The sequence below is a fragment of the Periplaneta americana genome, chromosome 9, assembly GCF_040183065.1.
Source record: "Periplaneta americana isolate PAMFEO1 chromosome 9, P.americana_PAMFEO1_priV1, whole genome shotgun sequence".
Classification (NCBI taxonomy): domain Eukaryota; kingdom Metazoa; phylum Arthropoda; class Insecta; order Blattodea; family Blattidae; genus Periplaneta; species Periplaneta americana.
Window position 1 is genome coordinate 176,767,265 of NC_091125.1, and position 17,540 is coordinate 176,784,804.

General features: G+C 35.0%; 2 protein-coding genes across 8 annotated transcripts in view; one reads left to right on the top strand and one right to left on the bottom strand.

Annotated features, from left to right (window-relative positions):
* Window positions 1-9,292, bottom strand: part of l(1)G0196 (inositol hexakisphosphate and diphosphoinositol-pentakisphosphate kinase) — a 98,331-nt gene extending 89,039 nt beyond the window's left edge. For 3 of the 7 annotated variants that reach the window (XM_069836484.1, XM_069836482.1, XM_069836480.1), the window contains exon 1: window positions 8,969-9,126. The gene's annotated coding sequence lies outside the window, so the exon portion shown is untranslated. Of the gene's footprint in view, window positions 1-8,968; window positions 9,128-9,247 lie in introns of those variants that run through there. The other 4 variants (XM_069836483.1, XM_069836488.1, XM_069836481.1 and 1 more) reach the window with 3 other exon arrangements.
* A 4,920-nt stretch (window positions 9,293-14,212) lies between these two features.
* Window positions 14,213-17,540, top strand: part of LOC138706793 (uncharacterized) — a 31,516-nt gene continuing 28,188 nt past the window's right edge. The window contains exon 1 of the mRNA XM_069836498.1: window positions 14,213-14,571. Coding sequence (XP_069692599.1) covers window positions 14,557-14,571 — 15 coding nt within the window. The 5' untranslated portion in view covers window positions 14,213-14,556. The remainder of the gene's footprint in view (window positions 14,572-17,540) is intronic.

Below are 17,540 nucleotides of genomic sequence, written 5' to 3' on the forward strand. Positions count from 1 at the left end.
CTAGTGATTATCATGAAGAAATGACGTCAGATTTATTTCGTGATTCGTTTTTAAGCAATTTTTCAATTAATGGATAATGCACCATATTTATTCTGTTCGCATAAACAAAATCCCCAATACACCCAACAGAAAACACGAAACCATGGAGTGGCTGGAACATAAAGGTATTCATTAACTTCTCTTCCTTGGAAACAAAATCTAAACCAGGCCTGCAGAACTCGTAAGTAGGGGAAATATGACGTCAATCTCGCTTCACTTCTATTGGGGATGATCGACTTCTGGGTAGAGTTGTTTACATTCTCTGCCCGTGCAAGGTCCATCAGTGGCGGCACTGTAATTTTCAAAAAGGATTGTAATACATTCATTGTATTTATAATGCCAGATTTCCTGTCGGTAGTTTATTTGAGATTTCTTTGCACCTAGCCTGCTTTAGATTTTCGAAAACTTTCCTCCTATCATCACCTACAGAAACATAAATTCATAGCATTTAAGTAATGAATCTTGAAAGTCACTATTCATTTCAATACAAAATGAACACGAGTGATGTCCTTAATTTAAAAGTATATATCAATAATCAATATACAGTTCGTAATAATGAACTTACCCGAAAGTTTGTGATTCCATAATTCTTAGTATGGGCTTTGTTGAAATGTGGTTCAATATTGAAATGACGAATAGAAATAAATTGGATAGGACACAGTATACAAGCAATTCTTTCGTCTTCAACAACAAAATAATCATATCTCCATTTCCTTTGGAACTAGTATTTTTTCACGGGTTTAGATTTTGACATGTTCCAGTTCTCTTTAAACTGTAAGCCTATTGTGTATTTATTTATTTTATTTGTTTATTTTTTATTTATTTATTTGGCTGGAGTGTGTTACAATGCTGAATGACAGCATTGACATCCCATCATATAGCTATCACTCACTTATGAACGTACAATTTATATATCTTCCTATTACTAGTAAAACCAGTCAAGACCATTAATGCAAGTTTCGTAAAAACAGGAATTAAAACTTTATTAATGCACGAAAAATCATAATTTTTTCAAATAAAGTACTTAATTGGTTTGTTGCCTGCATGCAATATTTCGGACTTATTCCCATTTTAGTAGAATACAGAGCACGGAAAGACAAGTCAGGGACTGTACTTAACTTATTTTACACAAAAAGTGGACTTAATCGGCTTTACTAGTAATAGGACGATAAATACATAGACCTTCGTACATTATATGCACACAAACATTTTAAAAATTATTTTACATGTCTTTTAACTTATTTATTTCCCTCTTTCATTTTTCTCTTACTTTCTAAAGGTATGTTCCTAACGATTTTATTATATGTTCATTTGTAATTCTTGACAGCATACTGTATACCTGCCGCCGCGAGAATGAATGTTGATGCAGCCGAGTGTAACTAGAACGCTATGACAGCACTGGTAGAAAGGTGGGCGGGGTAGAAGGGGTACGAAGGCAGTCGCTCTGAGGAGCTACAGTTCTGCAGGGCTGATCTAAAGTTTTGAATACAGTGCACCTTTCAAAAGTAGTAATAAATATACGAACTTGATCAAGTGGCATGAAGTTGTGAGACTCCCACCATATCGTTGCCAATATAATGCGATTGAATTTTTGTGGGCCCATGTGAAGAGGTATTTCGCTAAAAAAATACGACCTTCAGAATATTAAATGTAGAAGAACTAGTTAACAGCGTGACTAGGAAAAACTAGATTGCTTGTGTGGCATGAATATTAAGCGAATGAAATAGAACGTAAAGATATTTTAGAAGCAATTATTATTATGTTACAAGACGAGAAGGACACAGATGATAGTGAGAACAATGGTGTCAGTGATAGTGATATTGGTATTGGTAGTGGTGGTGGTGTGCAAGGCCGTAACCAGGGAGTTGCTAACCCTTAAAATTGTTCCTAATCTCGTACAAGAATAACTTAATGCGCAAAACATCGCATCGTATTGAATGATCGTAACTAAAAAATCGTACTGTAAGTATAGTAAGAGAAAAAGAAAACTACGGCTATTTTAAGTTCATCAGGTTTCACTTCAATCATTTCAACTGACATTTAAAATATTTAGTGTTCCATGTTTCATTATTGTTGTACTAATGATGATTCCAGTGTTCTGCCCAAGGGCAGGTCTTTCACTGCAAGCCCAGCTTTTTCCAATCTTTCCTTTTTCTGTCTTCCTCTTTGTCTCGTCATATGATCCATATATCTTAATGTCGTCTTATTATCTTATATCTTCTTCTGCTCCGAACTCTTCTCCTGTTCACCATTCCTTTCAGTGCATCTTTCAGTAGACAGATTCTTCTCAGCCAGTGACCCAACCAAATCCTTTTTCTCCTCCTGATAGTTTCAGCATCATTCTTTCTTCAGCCACTCTTTCCAACACAGCTCCATTTCTTATTGTGTCTCTCCACTTCACACGCTCCATTCTTCTCCATATCCACATTTCAAATGCTCCTATTTGCTTCTCTTCACTTCGTCGTAATGTCCATGTTTCTGTCCTAAACAATGCTACACTCCACACAAAACACTTCACTACTCTCTTACTTAGTTCTTTCTCCAGAAGATGCTCCTTTTTCTATTAAAAGCTTCCTGGGCCATTGCTGACTTCCTGGCAGCAGCTCATGTTACTGCTTATAGTATGGTAACAGGGGGTGAGGTAGTGCAGGGGCACCTCATGATTTACCCAAAATATTGCAGGAAGTAGCTATCCTAACCGGAAGTGTCAATAGAGGCATCAGAGAAGATCTTGTGTTTGCAACAACAAGAGAAGGAAAGATACATCAATTTGTGAGAGGTCAGTTCTCTGGTAAGTACAACAATTTTTTTCTAAGCTTTATTTTGTGTGCAGCTTAAGAAGGGAAACAATACTGTTAGGGTTTAGGTTGTACAAAGAAACTTGTCCTTATTCTTTATGACGGAGTTCAATGCTCTCCTCCAACAACTTCACATCTTAGAATTGGCACAAAAATATGTATGGTATTCAGTAGGCTCGTTCCAAGAACAGTCAGGAACCGTCCGTAACTATCGTGAGCATGCGCAGTACAGAAAAAGCGTTCCAACACACTCCAAACCAGTCCTCAATAGGAAACATGTATTGCAGTCAGGCATCCCAACAAACTTTTGACACGGGTTCGGAACTGTCAGAAGTAGTCAACATATTGAGGCATGTACTGAAGAGTATGCCCAAAAGTACATCGAAGCAGCAAACTGTTCTCACGAAATTAGCATCGAAAATTCCACCTATGTTTAAGAAGACTGAAGGCAGCAAACATAGGTCCCAAATAGCTATTAGAAAAGAACAAATTGAACTCGTGTAAAACTTTCATTGCAGAGATGATATTACTTACCGGGCTTCAGGGAAAAGAGATACAAAGTCTGTCAAATATCTAAAAATAGGCAAGTGACATATTCCCCAGAAGAAATACGTGCTTGTTATTATAAGGAAAGTCTTTCAATTGTCTACAGAAGAAAATGCTAAGGGCAATGAAAGAGTTGGGCTATGCAAGTTCTACAAAGTACGATCTCATGTGCTCCTATCCTCAATGTTTGTGTCTGCCACTATCAGAAAGTTGAAGCTGTAAAAAGTAAATACCATATTTTCCTGGAACACCTGGCGAACTTTTGGAAATCTTATCTTACAACATTGGTGAGGAAAAATGTATGACTAGACTGTGTTATTTTTGTAAAACTAAGATTTTTTCACAGTATCATCCAAACTGAGATAAATATTGAAAAAAATGTTACTTAGAGACAGTGGGATGAAGTAGCCTACATAGTTGGTCGAAATCTAGAGAAATGAAAGCTTCACTCGAAGATGTCATCAGTGAGCTGAATGTTGAAGGTTCATTACATTGTTAACAAGATTCAATAATTGTTGACCACAGTAGGCTAGGACTTAAATTCAGAATTAGTCATTAGAACGTTTGTCACAACCGTAACCAAGCTTTAAAGTTAAGTACTTAATTTGTTATAATGATTTTTCTAAATCTATTTGTTGGAGGTGTTTGCTCTTCTTGAGAAGACATTCCAATAATTGGTGTGCTAAAATAAGCATTGTACAGTAGATTAAAATTAATTTTAAAACAAAAATTGAGTGCAAATGTCATACCTGTAACCATGGAATGGCCCAGAAGACTTGTTAAATATGTATATCAGCAGCACATGACATTTGTCAGAAAAATGATTGCACAATTGTCGAACAATGGAAAGCTCTGAAAGATAACTTGGAAAGACTAACAGGAAGACAGGAAGCATCCCAAACAAAGATATTTCAAAAGCGCTACTACAATAAAACACTTACACCAACACATTTTTTGGCTTTTTGGTTGAACCTAAGCTTCAACATCCCTCCAACTAACTGTAGAAGAACGTGAATCTGCACTTCAGATTGCTCAAACTAACTATAGTGGATCCTCATTCTCACCTGCAATAGTGAAATATGAAGCAAAATCTTGCCTATCTTCAAAAATTATGTATACAGATTAGATTAAGAGGAGGAGTGTCTGCACCGCAGTGGTGGAAGTCACAAGAATCTATCATTAGTAATGGCAAAGTCGTCATGAATGCAATTAGTCAAGAGCATCTTCTGCTGGTGTAGAAGTGTTGTGCATTCCAAGTTACGCAACAGGCTTGGTACAGACAATGCATCAAAACTTGTGTTGCTATACAAACATTTGAATAAACAGACACTATTAAACACAATCCAAGATGAAGGAACTATTTGAAAATAATTTGCTCACTTTTCATCTATTTGTGGTTGTGGTGCGTTGTTGTCTTATATGTTCTAGTATTTTTATTGTTTCACGTATGGGTATGTCAGTGAGTATATAGATTGATGATGTCAAATGATGAATTGTGGGGTATGTATTTGTCCTTGATGTAGTTGACAAGGTCTGTGTTGTTCTTGACTGCATTGTGATTGGTGAATTGTATGTTGTTTCTGATGTATTTAACTAGCTGGCTTGTATGCTGGTGCAGGGTTCTGATTGGTATATGAGGCTTGTGTATTTTAGGTTGAGCATTCAGTTGTGGAGCTTCCGGTTCAATTTGTTTCAAGTATGTTTTTTTTTTTTTTTTTTTAACTTAAAATCGGAAAAAGTTTAACTCCTATTTGGTCACTGGTGTGACTTGTTATTAACAGCTTCAATAAATCAAATTAAAAAATAAATTAAAAGCATTAAGCGTAAGTAAAAAAAATTATCGAAATAAAAAAAAACAGATTTAAATAAAAAAATCACTGATTTTTATTTTAATTTAAAAAATCATGGTTCTTTTCCACCCTGCTATTCAAATATATTCAAGGTAGAATATCCACCTGCCATTGTGGCGCTGTAAACCAATTTTCAATACATTTCAATTTTTATTGCACTAACCCTATATTCGTATATGGAATTATCACTACTTTTATACCGTACATTGATTATTGTACAAAACACACACTTCACGAACTAAATGTAATTATGAGCAGTGCTGATAATCTCAACATGTTTCACTTCTTCCACTACGTCAGGGATGCAGAACTGGGTGTCAATTGTGGCATGTACGTTACAAGCCGGAATACATCATTCATCTCTTCTTTAACCCCACGCGTCATTCACATGATAGGGTAGAGAGGATTTGTATTCAATGTCTAGTGGAAGAATTCAGCGCAATGTCGTTCCGAAAATACCAGTTTAAAGAACAAGAATACTTCTGTATTGAAAACAATCACAAAGCGCATATGAGTTCTGTGTTTGGTTCCACATACATGTGTGGACAAACATTCTAGAAAATGAACTCCATTAATAATAACGATGATCAGTCTACACTGACAGATGCACATCTCAGGCTATAGGCCTATACATCTTCAGTACAGCCTAATATAACGAAACTTGTACGCATAAACAAAAATAGAATGCAGAGATGTGGTGTAACTACAGGAATGGGTTTTGTTGGTTAAGTTTAAGTGTTGCAATTACTGCCGTGGTCGGAAATAATACTTTCGACATTTTGTCCATGAGCGCAGTCTGTTGTAATCCGCCATATTACTAAGGATGGATCATGGAGACGTCATTTAACGCTCGTGGAAGGGGAACCAATGCTTTCCCCATGCTTCCACCCCTCTCTCTCCCAGATCCCTGCACCAGGTGCTTCCCAACACAGCGTATAGCAGGGACAGTAAAATTTGCAAACGAAATTATACTAAACATGTGTAGTATTATGTGACGGGTTAGCTTAGATTTGGTGAATATTGACAGGTATGGTTAGGTTTGGTTAGGTGTGGAGTATTATGTGAAAGGTTAGGTTAGGATGGGTTAGGTTAGATTAGGTAGGCCTATGTAGTATTATGTTAAAGGTGTTGGAGAGACACTGAAAACCCCTTTATTCCCTCCCTCAAAACGTCACATTCAGGAAATATGGCAGTGTTTTTCATTCACGCACGACGAATTTGATATGTATTTATGGCGAGCTGGGTATGCATAATGCTCTCCTAGTGATCACATCCCATTTCCACTAACTTATTCCATATTATAATTCCTAGGCATTTTGAAGGAAATTCAGCAAATTCCTCTAGTGGCAAGTACGTAAGTAACCTTCACAATTACATTTTGTTACATACCATATACTTTGTAATTTTATGCAGACCACTCTGGTGGTAAGTTTTGCCAATTAAATTAGATGTAGACGGGAGTACGTTATATGGCAATAAAAATTTTCAATAGTCTTCCTGAAGACATTAAGAATCATAATCAAAATCGTGCATTATTTAAGGTAAAAGTAAAAAATTATTTAATATCTCACACTTTCTATTCTGTAAACGAATTCTTGACATTTCACAGTACGTCTAATATTTTAATACATTATTAAATGGTAGCCATATTGCATTGTATAATATGTTACAGTCATTTGGGGTAACTTCGTACTGGTCAGTATAACTTTATACCATGTCCCAATTTTACTACAAGATTTAATTTCACACGTTTTCTAAGTGTGATGAGGCCAACCTATGATCTCTATGCTTTGCTTTTCTATCAATTATGTCTGGTCCCTGAAAGATATGTAAGGCTCCATGTGGTTAAATAGCCTATTTCATATTGTTTAAATAGTAGCTGCTTTATAAATGATTTTCAACTTTATACTGTAAGAAAGTTATATAATTTTATGTTATGTAACGTTACAATTTATTGTAAAAGTTAATGCTTATCCTTCTTTAAAATACGGTAATAATCTCGTGACATACATAATCCTATGTCTTGTAAATTATACAATTAATCCGAAAGTGCCGTTTTACTTCGATTTCAGGATTTGTACTGCTACAAAGTTTGCATGATAACATTTATTCTATTATAAGCATTTAAATTTGATTATAAATAAACATAATTAGTTCATTAAATAACATCAGACACTTATTACATAAAATTAATGTAAAATGTAACTATTACAGACACACTAAGTTAAGTATGTATTGAAGAATTTTTTTTTTTTACTAAGTTCCGCATAGTTGGCTTATTAATGAAATTTCTTTCCCGTTATTTATTCCGTTGCTGTTCTAATTTTTACACTCATGTTGGATTTCCATAATGCGTTGAAATTTTAAATGGCAAGAGATGAAGACAGTGCGCCATAACAGCACGGTATTCCAGCGAAACACCACAGCAGGCACTGGATAATATAAACACTGGAAAATTTGGTCACGTTTGTATTCCATCCCAAAGCAAACACTAGTGAATAAATTGAAAATAAACACAAATAATTTTGGGAGGCCAAATACGTTTTCATGGAGAATGTTAATGCTCTATGCAATGATGACTTTGTAACAGTCTCATATAGGATCACTGTTCCCTGCTAGGCCTACAGTCAATGACATTGAACTACATGGTCTCATCTCCAGACACAAAGTCAGTTGTAAGGTCAAGAAGGGAATGTATTGGATGTGGCCTGACCAGATTGAATAAAAAAAGTTAATAAGTTGGTAAATAAAAGAGGCACATCTGAACTGATTATGTTAAGACTGTGAATAATTTGATTAGTGAATTAAAAATAACTCATATCAAACATGTAGGTAGGTAATAAACAAATAAAAATTATGTTTATATTTTCTTTTGCAGTGCTAACGTAGTATAGGCCTATTTTGTTTCTTTTTTCTCTTGTATGGAGAAGGGACCCGAAGGCTTGCACTGCAGCCTAAGGCTTATTGTGCTTACCACTCCTATCCTTGTGAATGATTGAGTATTGTTATAGTAAATGTGTTACGTTTTCAATAAACTTCTGGGTAAATCTTAGAGAACAGATCAGCAGTAGGGGAAGTTATCCCCACTCTTGCCGCATGATCACCACACACCAGCTGCTCCCTGTCTACCCCCGCTCCGCTGGTTCATTTCCTTGCCAGACATAATGAAATGTGCATTCGACACACCATGTCTTAACAGGCATGCTTCTCAACCCATAAAATAAGTAGTTTCCTTAAATAATTTACTTTAAACATCAACTTCAATACACACTATTTTAGGTACAGTAAGCATAAAAATATGATAGAAGGATGTTGGAAGACACCGACGCACTTAGGTTAAGTTAGGTTAGGTTAGGTTAGTTTAGGCTTTTATTATCCCGTCAAGATAAAGGTGAAAGCGATTGAGTGTGATTTTTTGTTTTCTATGTTGGCAGTTCAAGTGCAGTTCCTATAGTGGGCGGGACATAAGTAACATTCACCTATTTTAAAGCATTCTGTATAATGCATGGATCAATAATTCATTCATGGTTTACGTTTCATATTTCCATTTTATACGTTTAACATAAAAATTGGGCATGTTCTTTATTCTATGCTGTAAAGCAACTGTGAAGTTGTAAGAATATTGTGGGCCGAATAAACTTATCAAAAATTAGTCCTATGTCGTATCTTAATTACTGACACAGAAGGAAATGCAACATCTAAGAATAACTAACATACTTAAATGTAGCTACATACGAATATTTTTTTTCGTTTTTCTTCTCCGAATTCAAGAAAGTAATGTCACTGCAGGAAGATGTATACAAGAACCACAAATAATTTAACACATTCATTCCTACACAACGCCATTTTATGCAATGTACATTTGTACGAAAAATTCGACCAGCGATCAGTATGGCCAACAGGAATAAAGATACACCACAGATTACGTTTGTATAGTCACGAAGGTTGAGTTGTTGCGGAAACTAGAACTAATAGCACAGTCTAGTATATACAGTCATGAAGCTCAATACTTACTAAATATGCATACCGTACATAGACAGTTGAAATAAGCATCCATAGATAGTTGCTAGCCACCAGGATCGCTACTATCGCCTCATCACAGACTCTTTCCATAGCAAACGATAAAATGTATTGTACTTTCGCTATCGTGTTCTTTTGAAAAAATTAACACCTTCCTTCCACTATTGAAATACGAAATACATAAGGTTCATATATTATTTTCATAAAGCATATATTACATTTTATAAACTCACCTTCCTGGATCTTTCGGAAGAAGGACAACTCTAACCTATTTTTCTTACAATTTTTTTTTCATTTATTTATTTATTGTCGCTTTAAGTTATAACAAAAGTCATATCGCGACACGAATTAATTTTAATAATAACTTAACATTTAGCAAGTTAAAAAAGTAAACAAAAAAAAAATAAACATTACACAATTTTATCAAACAATCCAGTTAACTTGAAAAACTTTATGACACTATTGCAGTAACAAGGTTCACCAAGAGTTCTTGTTATATCGTTGGGGATTTTTAATTGTTGTCGTAACTGATTGTATTGAGGACAGTCCTGGATGATGTGCTTCACAGAAAGAGTTTCACTGCAAGTGTTACAAACTGGAGGAGGTTTCTTCTTTAACAAATAACCATGTGTGAGCTTGGTATGTCCAATACGCAGTCGGTTGATGAAAGCTTGATTCCTGCGTGATAGATGTTTAGTTGGATATGATAAACTTGAAGCAGTTCTAATTGCCTTGAGTCTTACTTACTTACAAATGGCTTTTAAGGAACCCGAAGGTTCATTGCCGCCCTCACATAAGCCCGCCAGCGGTCCCTATCCTGTGCAAGATTAATCCAGTCTCTATCATCATACCCCACCTCCCTCAAATCCATTTTAATATTATCCTCCCATCTACGTCTCGGCCTCCCTAAAGGTCTTTTTCCCTCCGGTCTCCCAACTAACACTCTATATGCATTTCTAGATTCGCCCATACGTGCTACATGCCCTGCCCATCTCAAACGTCTGGATTTAATGTTTCTAATTATGTCAGGTGAAGAATACAATGCGTGCAGTTCTGTGTTGTGTAACTTTCTCCATTCTCCTGTAACTTCATCCCGCTTAGCCCCAAATATTTTCCTTAGCACCTTATTCTCAAACACCCTTAACCTATGTTCCTCTCTCAGAGTGAAGGTCCAAGTTTCACAGCCATACAGAAGAACCGGTAATATAACTGTTTTATAAATTCTAACTTTCAGATTTTTTGACAGCAGACTGGATGATAAGAGCTTCTCAACCGAATAATAACACGCATTTCCCATATTTATTCTGCGTTTAATTTCCTCCCGAGTGTCATTTATATTTGTTACTGTTGCTCCAAGATATTTGAATTTTTCCACCTCTTCGAAGGATAAATCTCCAGTTTTTATATTTCCATTTCGTACAATATTCTGGTCACGAGACATAATCATATACTTTGTCTTTTCGGGATTTACTTCCAAACCGATCGCTTTACTTGCTTCAAGTAAAATTTCCGAGAATATCAGAAATCAGTGCCATAACCTGAAAGCAATAAGACACTCTGTATGCAAATAATCGTGTGTATACTAATTTCATAGGAGTGGTATAGTAAATTTTCTGTCTACAATTAAGGAAGGTAAATGCGCTAAATTAAAATCACAATGTAAATTCTTTTGAAACAGATGCATTATAGGGGCCACCCATCACACATTATACGCAAAAAAAGGTCAGCGGAAGTAATGGTTCCATGAGCGTTTTTAGCATTCGATATTCAATAAACATTAAATGCTACAAATTAAAAAATTAAATAAAAAAATTTAAACAATTTGTTACTACTGATGTGATTTTAGTCACTTTGTATTATATTTTTGGGTGAATGTTACTTATGTCCCGCCCACTATAGGAGACATAGGCCAGTTTTATACTAATCCTAAACATATTTAGTATAACTTGTTGCTTGTGAACCATCCCAAACCCCGACCTCACCCCTAAGAGCGCCAGTACTTCTATACCCGTCAGTCAATGCCTACTGACAAATAAAAGCAATTGACAATAGATATCTCAACGATAATTTGGTCCAGGGAGCATTCTATTTGGCACAAGGATGATTTATGTAACATGTTTCTAAATTAGTCTTTTAAATACCGGTACATTCTTTAAAAAATCACTGAAAAACAAATGTGAATATAGGAAGTGGAGTGAGTACGAAATTATTATTATTTTTTGGCGTACCATTTTTACGTAAATAACGACAAATAAAAAGGGATTATTAGCAAGTACGTGCACTGCGTTTGTCAAATGCGCATCACCATGCTTTCGAAAAGGCACTTTTCAGTGCCCGACACCCCGCTTTTTTTACATCATGTGCTACACGTCGGATCATCGTCGGGGCAGCCCCGATACCTCGCTTCCTACATACAACATAATTATATTATATTATTACCCATTTCAGCGAGTACTGACGACCAATGCAAAATACGATAATTTGGTCCAGGGAGCATTCTTTTTTGGCACAAGGATGATTTATGTAACATGTTTCTAAATTATTAGTCTTTTAAATACCGGTACATTCTTTAATAAATCACTGAAAAACAAATGTGAATATATAGGATGTGGAGTGAGTACGAAATTATTATTATTTTTTTATTTTTTGGCGCATCATTTTTACGTAAATAACGATATATAAAAACTAACATGCCACATAACATTATTTTAAGAAACACAGGAAACAAGCATCAATAATATTCATCATTCTTAATGATCTTGGGATAGAAAAAGAACGTATGGAATAGAAATTACATGTGCGTGTAATAAACAATAAGCAAGCCATCTTCAATTAATCATTTCAAAACGACGTGAATATAGCGTCGATTGTGTAGGAAAATAATTTCTTATATGTTGCTCCCAATGTGCATCATTGTTAACTTATGAAAACAAATGAAAATTAACATGGCATATAAACACTATTTGAAGAAAGATAGGAGATATTAAGTAATGTTCATCGTTCTTAATGATCTTCGGATGGAAAATAACAATGAAATATGTATAAAATATAAATTACATACAGGTGAGCATATAAAAAAAACAGTAAGTAGAATCATATTTGATTAATAAGCTTAAATTACTCCAGGTTTAGTGTAAGAGTGGCCTATATGTAACGATGTCTCCCAGCAAAGTAGGCTACAAGTCAACAAAATAAAACCGACTGTTAATTTAGAAGTTGGCAATATATTTTATGTCGATTATAACAACAATACATATCGATAGTAGCATTCATATCATTCAACCAATAAGGAGATTGGCCCCTATAATGTATCTGTGCAGAACCTTCTTTAGTTACAAGCCGGGGCATGGGTAGGTTTGGCAACGCAGAGTGGAGGCGGGAGATTTTAGAGTGATATTGTGTTTGCTCATTGCTTTAGTTATACGTAACGCGTATTTTTTCAATATTACTTCATGCACAAAGGTAAGATCAAGATTCAGAGTAGTGATGTAAATTATTACGGGTTCGAAAATAGTGTTTTATTGCAATCAAATAGCTATACTTCAGAATACGGCGTGAGTAGGCTACTTACATACAAAGGCTGCCACTTAAAATAATTACAAAAAAAACATGTTTTTGATAGTACGAAGATAAATAAATAAATAAAAAAGATATTCCTTGCACCGAAAATAATAAAATCAATAATGCAATAAAGACGTAAGTTCCTATGCAGTATTCTTAAGTTCCTTTCAGTTAACAAATTTGTGGCTAGCAAATTGACAATGTTTTGCGACTTAATAGTGTTTCATCTGTGAAAGGTTTAGGATATATTTTAATATTATCTTATGCGATTATCTATCGTGTTTTTCTACAAATATTTCAGATGCCTAGAAAGTGCTGTGTGCCTATGTGTCGTAGCAACTACACTTATAATTAAAAAAAAAATAAAAACATACTTGTTATTTTATTGATGGTACAAGGGAAAATAAATAAATGCTTAAAGAAATGTTACTTGTACCAAAAATAAATAAAATAATGACGTACTTTCGCAATACCCTATTCCAATCAATTAACCATTATGTGGCTAGTAAATTGACAATGTTTTTGCCGCTTAATGTTGTTTCACCTCTGACATGAAAGGTGTAGGATATCATATGCATTTTAATTTCATGTGATTATGTCGTGCTTTTCTATAAATATTTAAGATGTCCAGGAAGCCAGTTTTAGTTTGAACCTGGCCAGTCACCATAACAATACTGTTATCCTAAATTATTTGTTGTAAACTTTTAAAAATATAATTTTAAATAAATATAAATACAGAAAACAAGCTAAGAATGTGAATTATGCAAATAGGCCTAAAATAAAATGTAAACAGAAGAAACTATTGACATTCCTATTATAATAAAAGTATGAGGATGTAAATATAGTTAAGCCAAGTAAAACAATCTATGAAAAAATGAAAACACATCCCTTCAACATAATACGTAACAAAACGCAACATTATCTATTAAGTAGGCCTACATGTATGTATCAATTAGCGTAAACTCAGTGGACTTTAAATCCTGTAAATACCAAGTGGGTGATTGTAGAGTATCCAACGCCCACTGAACGAATATTTCACTTTTATCACTGCCAATGTTGCGCTATAATCGTATATGCAAGGTAGGCTATAACAAAAACCTAAACTAACCAAACCTAACCTGTCAAAGAAGCAACAAGTTATACTAAATATGTGTAAAATTGGCCTATGTCTCTATAGTGGGCGGGACATAAGTAACATTGACCAAACCAACAAAGTGATTATATGCATGTACAAATTATAGATAGTTCTGTTCACTTCTGACGTATAGCAGGCATTCCGAATCTTGAACAAAACGGCAACATTTATGGGATCACAAAACAGCTGTTTACAATGACTTTGAAAACCAACGGCGTAACTTTATTGATATAGCAGGCGAGACCCAACAATTTGACTAGAATTCTGGGTAAATTCATAGAAGACGGGCACCTGGTTGGATGTACTAAGTATTACCAACTTTTTACTTTAGAGTTAAATGTTAGTGATCTTTTAGTGACTTTTATATGTTAGTTCTAGGTTTTTATACTAGGTGTCGCCATGATGTTGTTTCAATTTGATTGGTTATAGTTGTCATTTGTTCTGGAATTTTTGTTAATTTTGAATGGGTAATGACGTTGTCAGTTGTTTGTTTGACGTGAGTGTTGTTATACTGTTTTGCTGGCTAAAGCTATTGGAAGTTTGTCATTTTGTGATTTTCCTTCAATTTGATTGTCACCATTTGTTCTAGAATTTTCGTTAATTTTGAATGGATATGACGTCAGTAAGTTGTTCTTGGTTGTTTGACGTGAGTGGTGTAATATTGTGTTTGATGGCCAAAGTTATTGAAAGTTTGTCATTTTATGATATCTGTGAAAGATGTGTGAATATAGAACAGAGTATTAAATTTTGTGTCGATTTTGGTTTATTCTTTCGCTGGTGAATAAGAATTGTGTCGATTGTTGAGGAGAAAACTGTTCCTATGCTGCCAAGGAATTATTTTCTGAATTTTCCTTACAAGTTAAGGTGTAATAAGAGTTCAAAGAGAATTTCATTTTGTGTAAATACATGGTTATTTATGTGAACTTGACTGTACGACGAAGTGTTGGTTTAGTTTTTTGTTGGCTGCATGGTTTAAGTTTAGATTGCCTTAAAGCCTGTGTCATAATGGAAGTGAAGTGGTTGTCATTGAAGACGTCAATGAGGATTCAATTTTGTTTGAGGTGATAAATTATTGTTTTGTTTTGTGTTTTAGTGATTTGTGGGGGTAAAGTGCGGACGAAAACTGCTAGAAAAGTACTACCAACTATGAAGTTCGAAACCCACCAAACACCATAAAAATCAAAGATGAAAAATTAAACATATTTTCATTTTTTGAAGGGCTTGTTCTTCTTTAAAAATATGAATATATGTTTGATTTTCCATCTTTGATTTTGTGATGTCTGGTGACATTTGAACTTCATAGTTGGCAGAACGTTTTGGTAGTTTTCGTCAGCCATGTTGGATTTTGCCCGTCTTCTAGGAAATTACCGAATTCTGATACACACAAATCACAAATAAGAATATAAAAATGTGGTTATACAATATTTAATAGAATAGTCAATTACTTTGTCATCCATAACCGTAAAAATTCCCAAAGACTGCAACCATTTTATTTTCATTTATTGTCTTGTTTTTTTATCACCAACACGCATTTAGTTTATAATACATCAACAATTAACGTTTGGTACTACCGCAAACATAATTCCATCGACACATACTTATATTGTAACATTAATTTACATTGGAAATCGGCATTAGCACAAACACGTATACTGTACGGTCAGCCTCCGGGTGACAGATAATTACAGTGTTGCCGACGTATGGCCCCGGCTTGTAACTAAAGAAGGCTCTGTGCAAGGAATATCTTTTTTATTTATTTATTTATCTTCGTACTATCAAAAACATGTTTTTTTTTGTAATTATCTTAAGTGGCAGCCTTTGTATGTAAGTAGCCTACTCACGCCGTATTCTGAAGTATAGCTAATTGATTGCAATAAAACACTATTTTCGAACCCGTAATAATTTACATCACTACTCTGAATCTTGATCTTACCTTTGTGCATGAAGTAATATTGAAAAAATACGCGTTACGTATAACTAAAGCAATGAGCAAACACAATATCACTCTAAAATCTCCCGCCTCCACTCTGCGTTGCCAAACCTACCCATGCCCCGGCTTGTAACTAAAGAAGGCTCTGCACAGATACATTATAGGGGCCAATCTCCTTATTGGTTGAATGATATGAATGCTACTATGATAATATTAAAATGGATTTGAGGGAGGTGGGGTATGATGATAGAGACTGGATTAATCTTGCACAGGATAGGGACCGCTGGCGGGCTTATGTGAGGGCGGCAATGAACCTTCGGGTTCCTTAAAAGCCATTTGTAAGTAAGTAAGTAAGGCACTGATATTCTGATCTACACTTCGATTCATAATGGTTTTCTGTTGCGTATCCTTTTGTAAAAGTGGAGATAAAAATGGAACTGACATCACTTTCCATCAAATGTTGACTTGAGTGAAAGCGGCAGGACTTGAACAAAAGTAGTTCGTGGCAACTTTCAAAAGATCTGTAGTGTGCAGTTCACATTTTGACATAACTTGTTTTAGTATTCCCACTAAAAACAGTCGACTCCTTCCAAATGATTTGGAATCCGTCCTGACCATTTTTCAAGATTATCCATAATGTCTTCAAGGACACGACAAAGGCATTCGCAAACGTAGTTAATGTTGCGGCTAAAAGAAACTATAATTCTGCATTTCCAAAAACAAGTCGAATTTTGGAGTCAAGGTCAAAACCAGAACCAGCGTGTGACGAAATCCATGTTTCTGTAGCCATCCAAGTTGATAATGATAGGCTTACTGCCCGTTATTTGAACAACATAAAATTGTAGAAAATTTATTGCAACGCAATTTTTTTTATAAATCCATTTAAAATGATATATCTTGGTTATAACTATTCAAATTCTTAATTTTATTTCATGCTATGTAGTGCAATTTGATTAATTTGACAACTACACCATTGAAAGCAATGTGTAAATAGTGTGTAATCGCCTGCCGTCTAGCGGCGCATTTGCAACTACGTCAATGGAGACAATTCTGAGGTCGATTATCGCAGTAATGCAGAGGCCTTGAATACTATAGCGTAGGCAACGATTCTACACGTAATTACGTTCTTTCGTAATTAATAATGATAACAATGGAGACAATGATTGCAAAGATGGAAGGTGTCTATATCTCGGTGTTGTATTTTGTGTCCTTTTACATAACAACTTCAGATGGTCATGTCGTACCAGTATTAATGTGGCAAAATACAAACAGGTATGTAAATCTTGTATAGGTCGCGCAAGAACGGATTACCGACGGAAGGAATGCGAATCAAACACTGCGATAAGGAAGAGCGGGCGACAGGAAAGATCACGAGATAGCTTGAATGATATTCAAGAGTACAGTCGGAAGAGAAATGACATCGATAGAATCAGTCTTGCGTTGTGATAGTTACATTACGACTTCAGTTTGTTCCATTGCATGTGAATGCGTGTCTTGTATCGCACGGTATTATTTCATTCGTAAATATGTTGCGCGTTTAATTAGCTTCCAATTTTTCTCTTGCTACGTTCTTTATTTCCACAGCGATGTCCTCATTTGTTCATCTTCTTTGAAGAGACAGTACTTCCATCGGCTCGCACCTCTCCCCCCTCGGCGTGCCT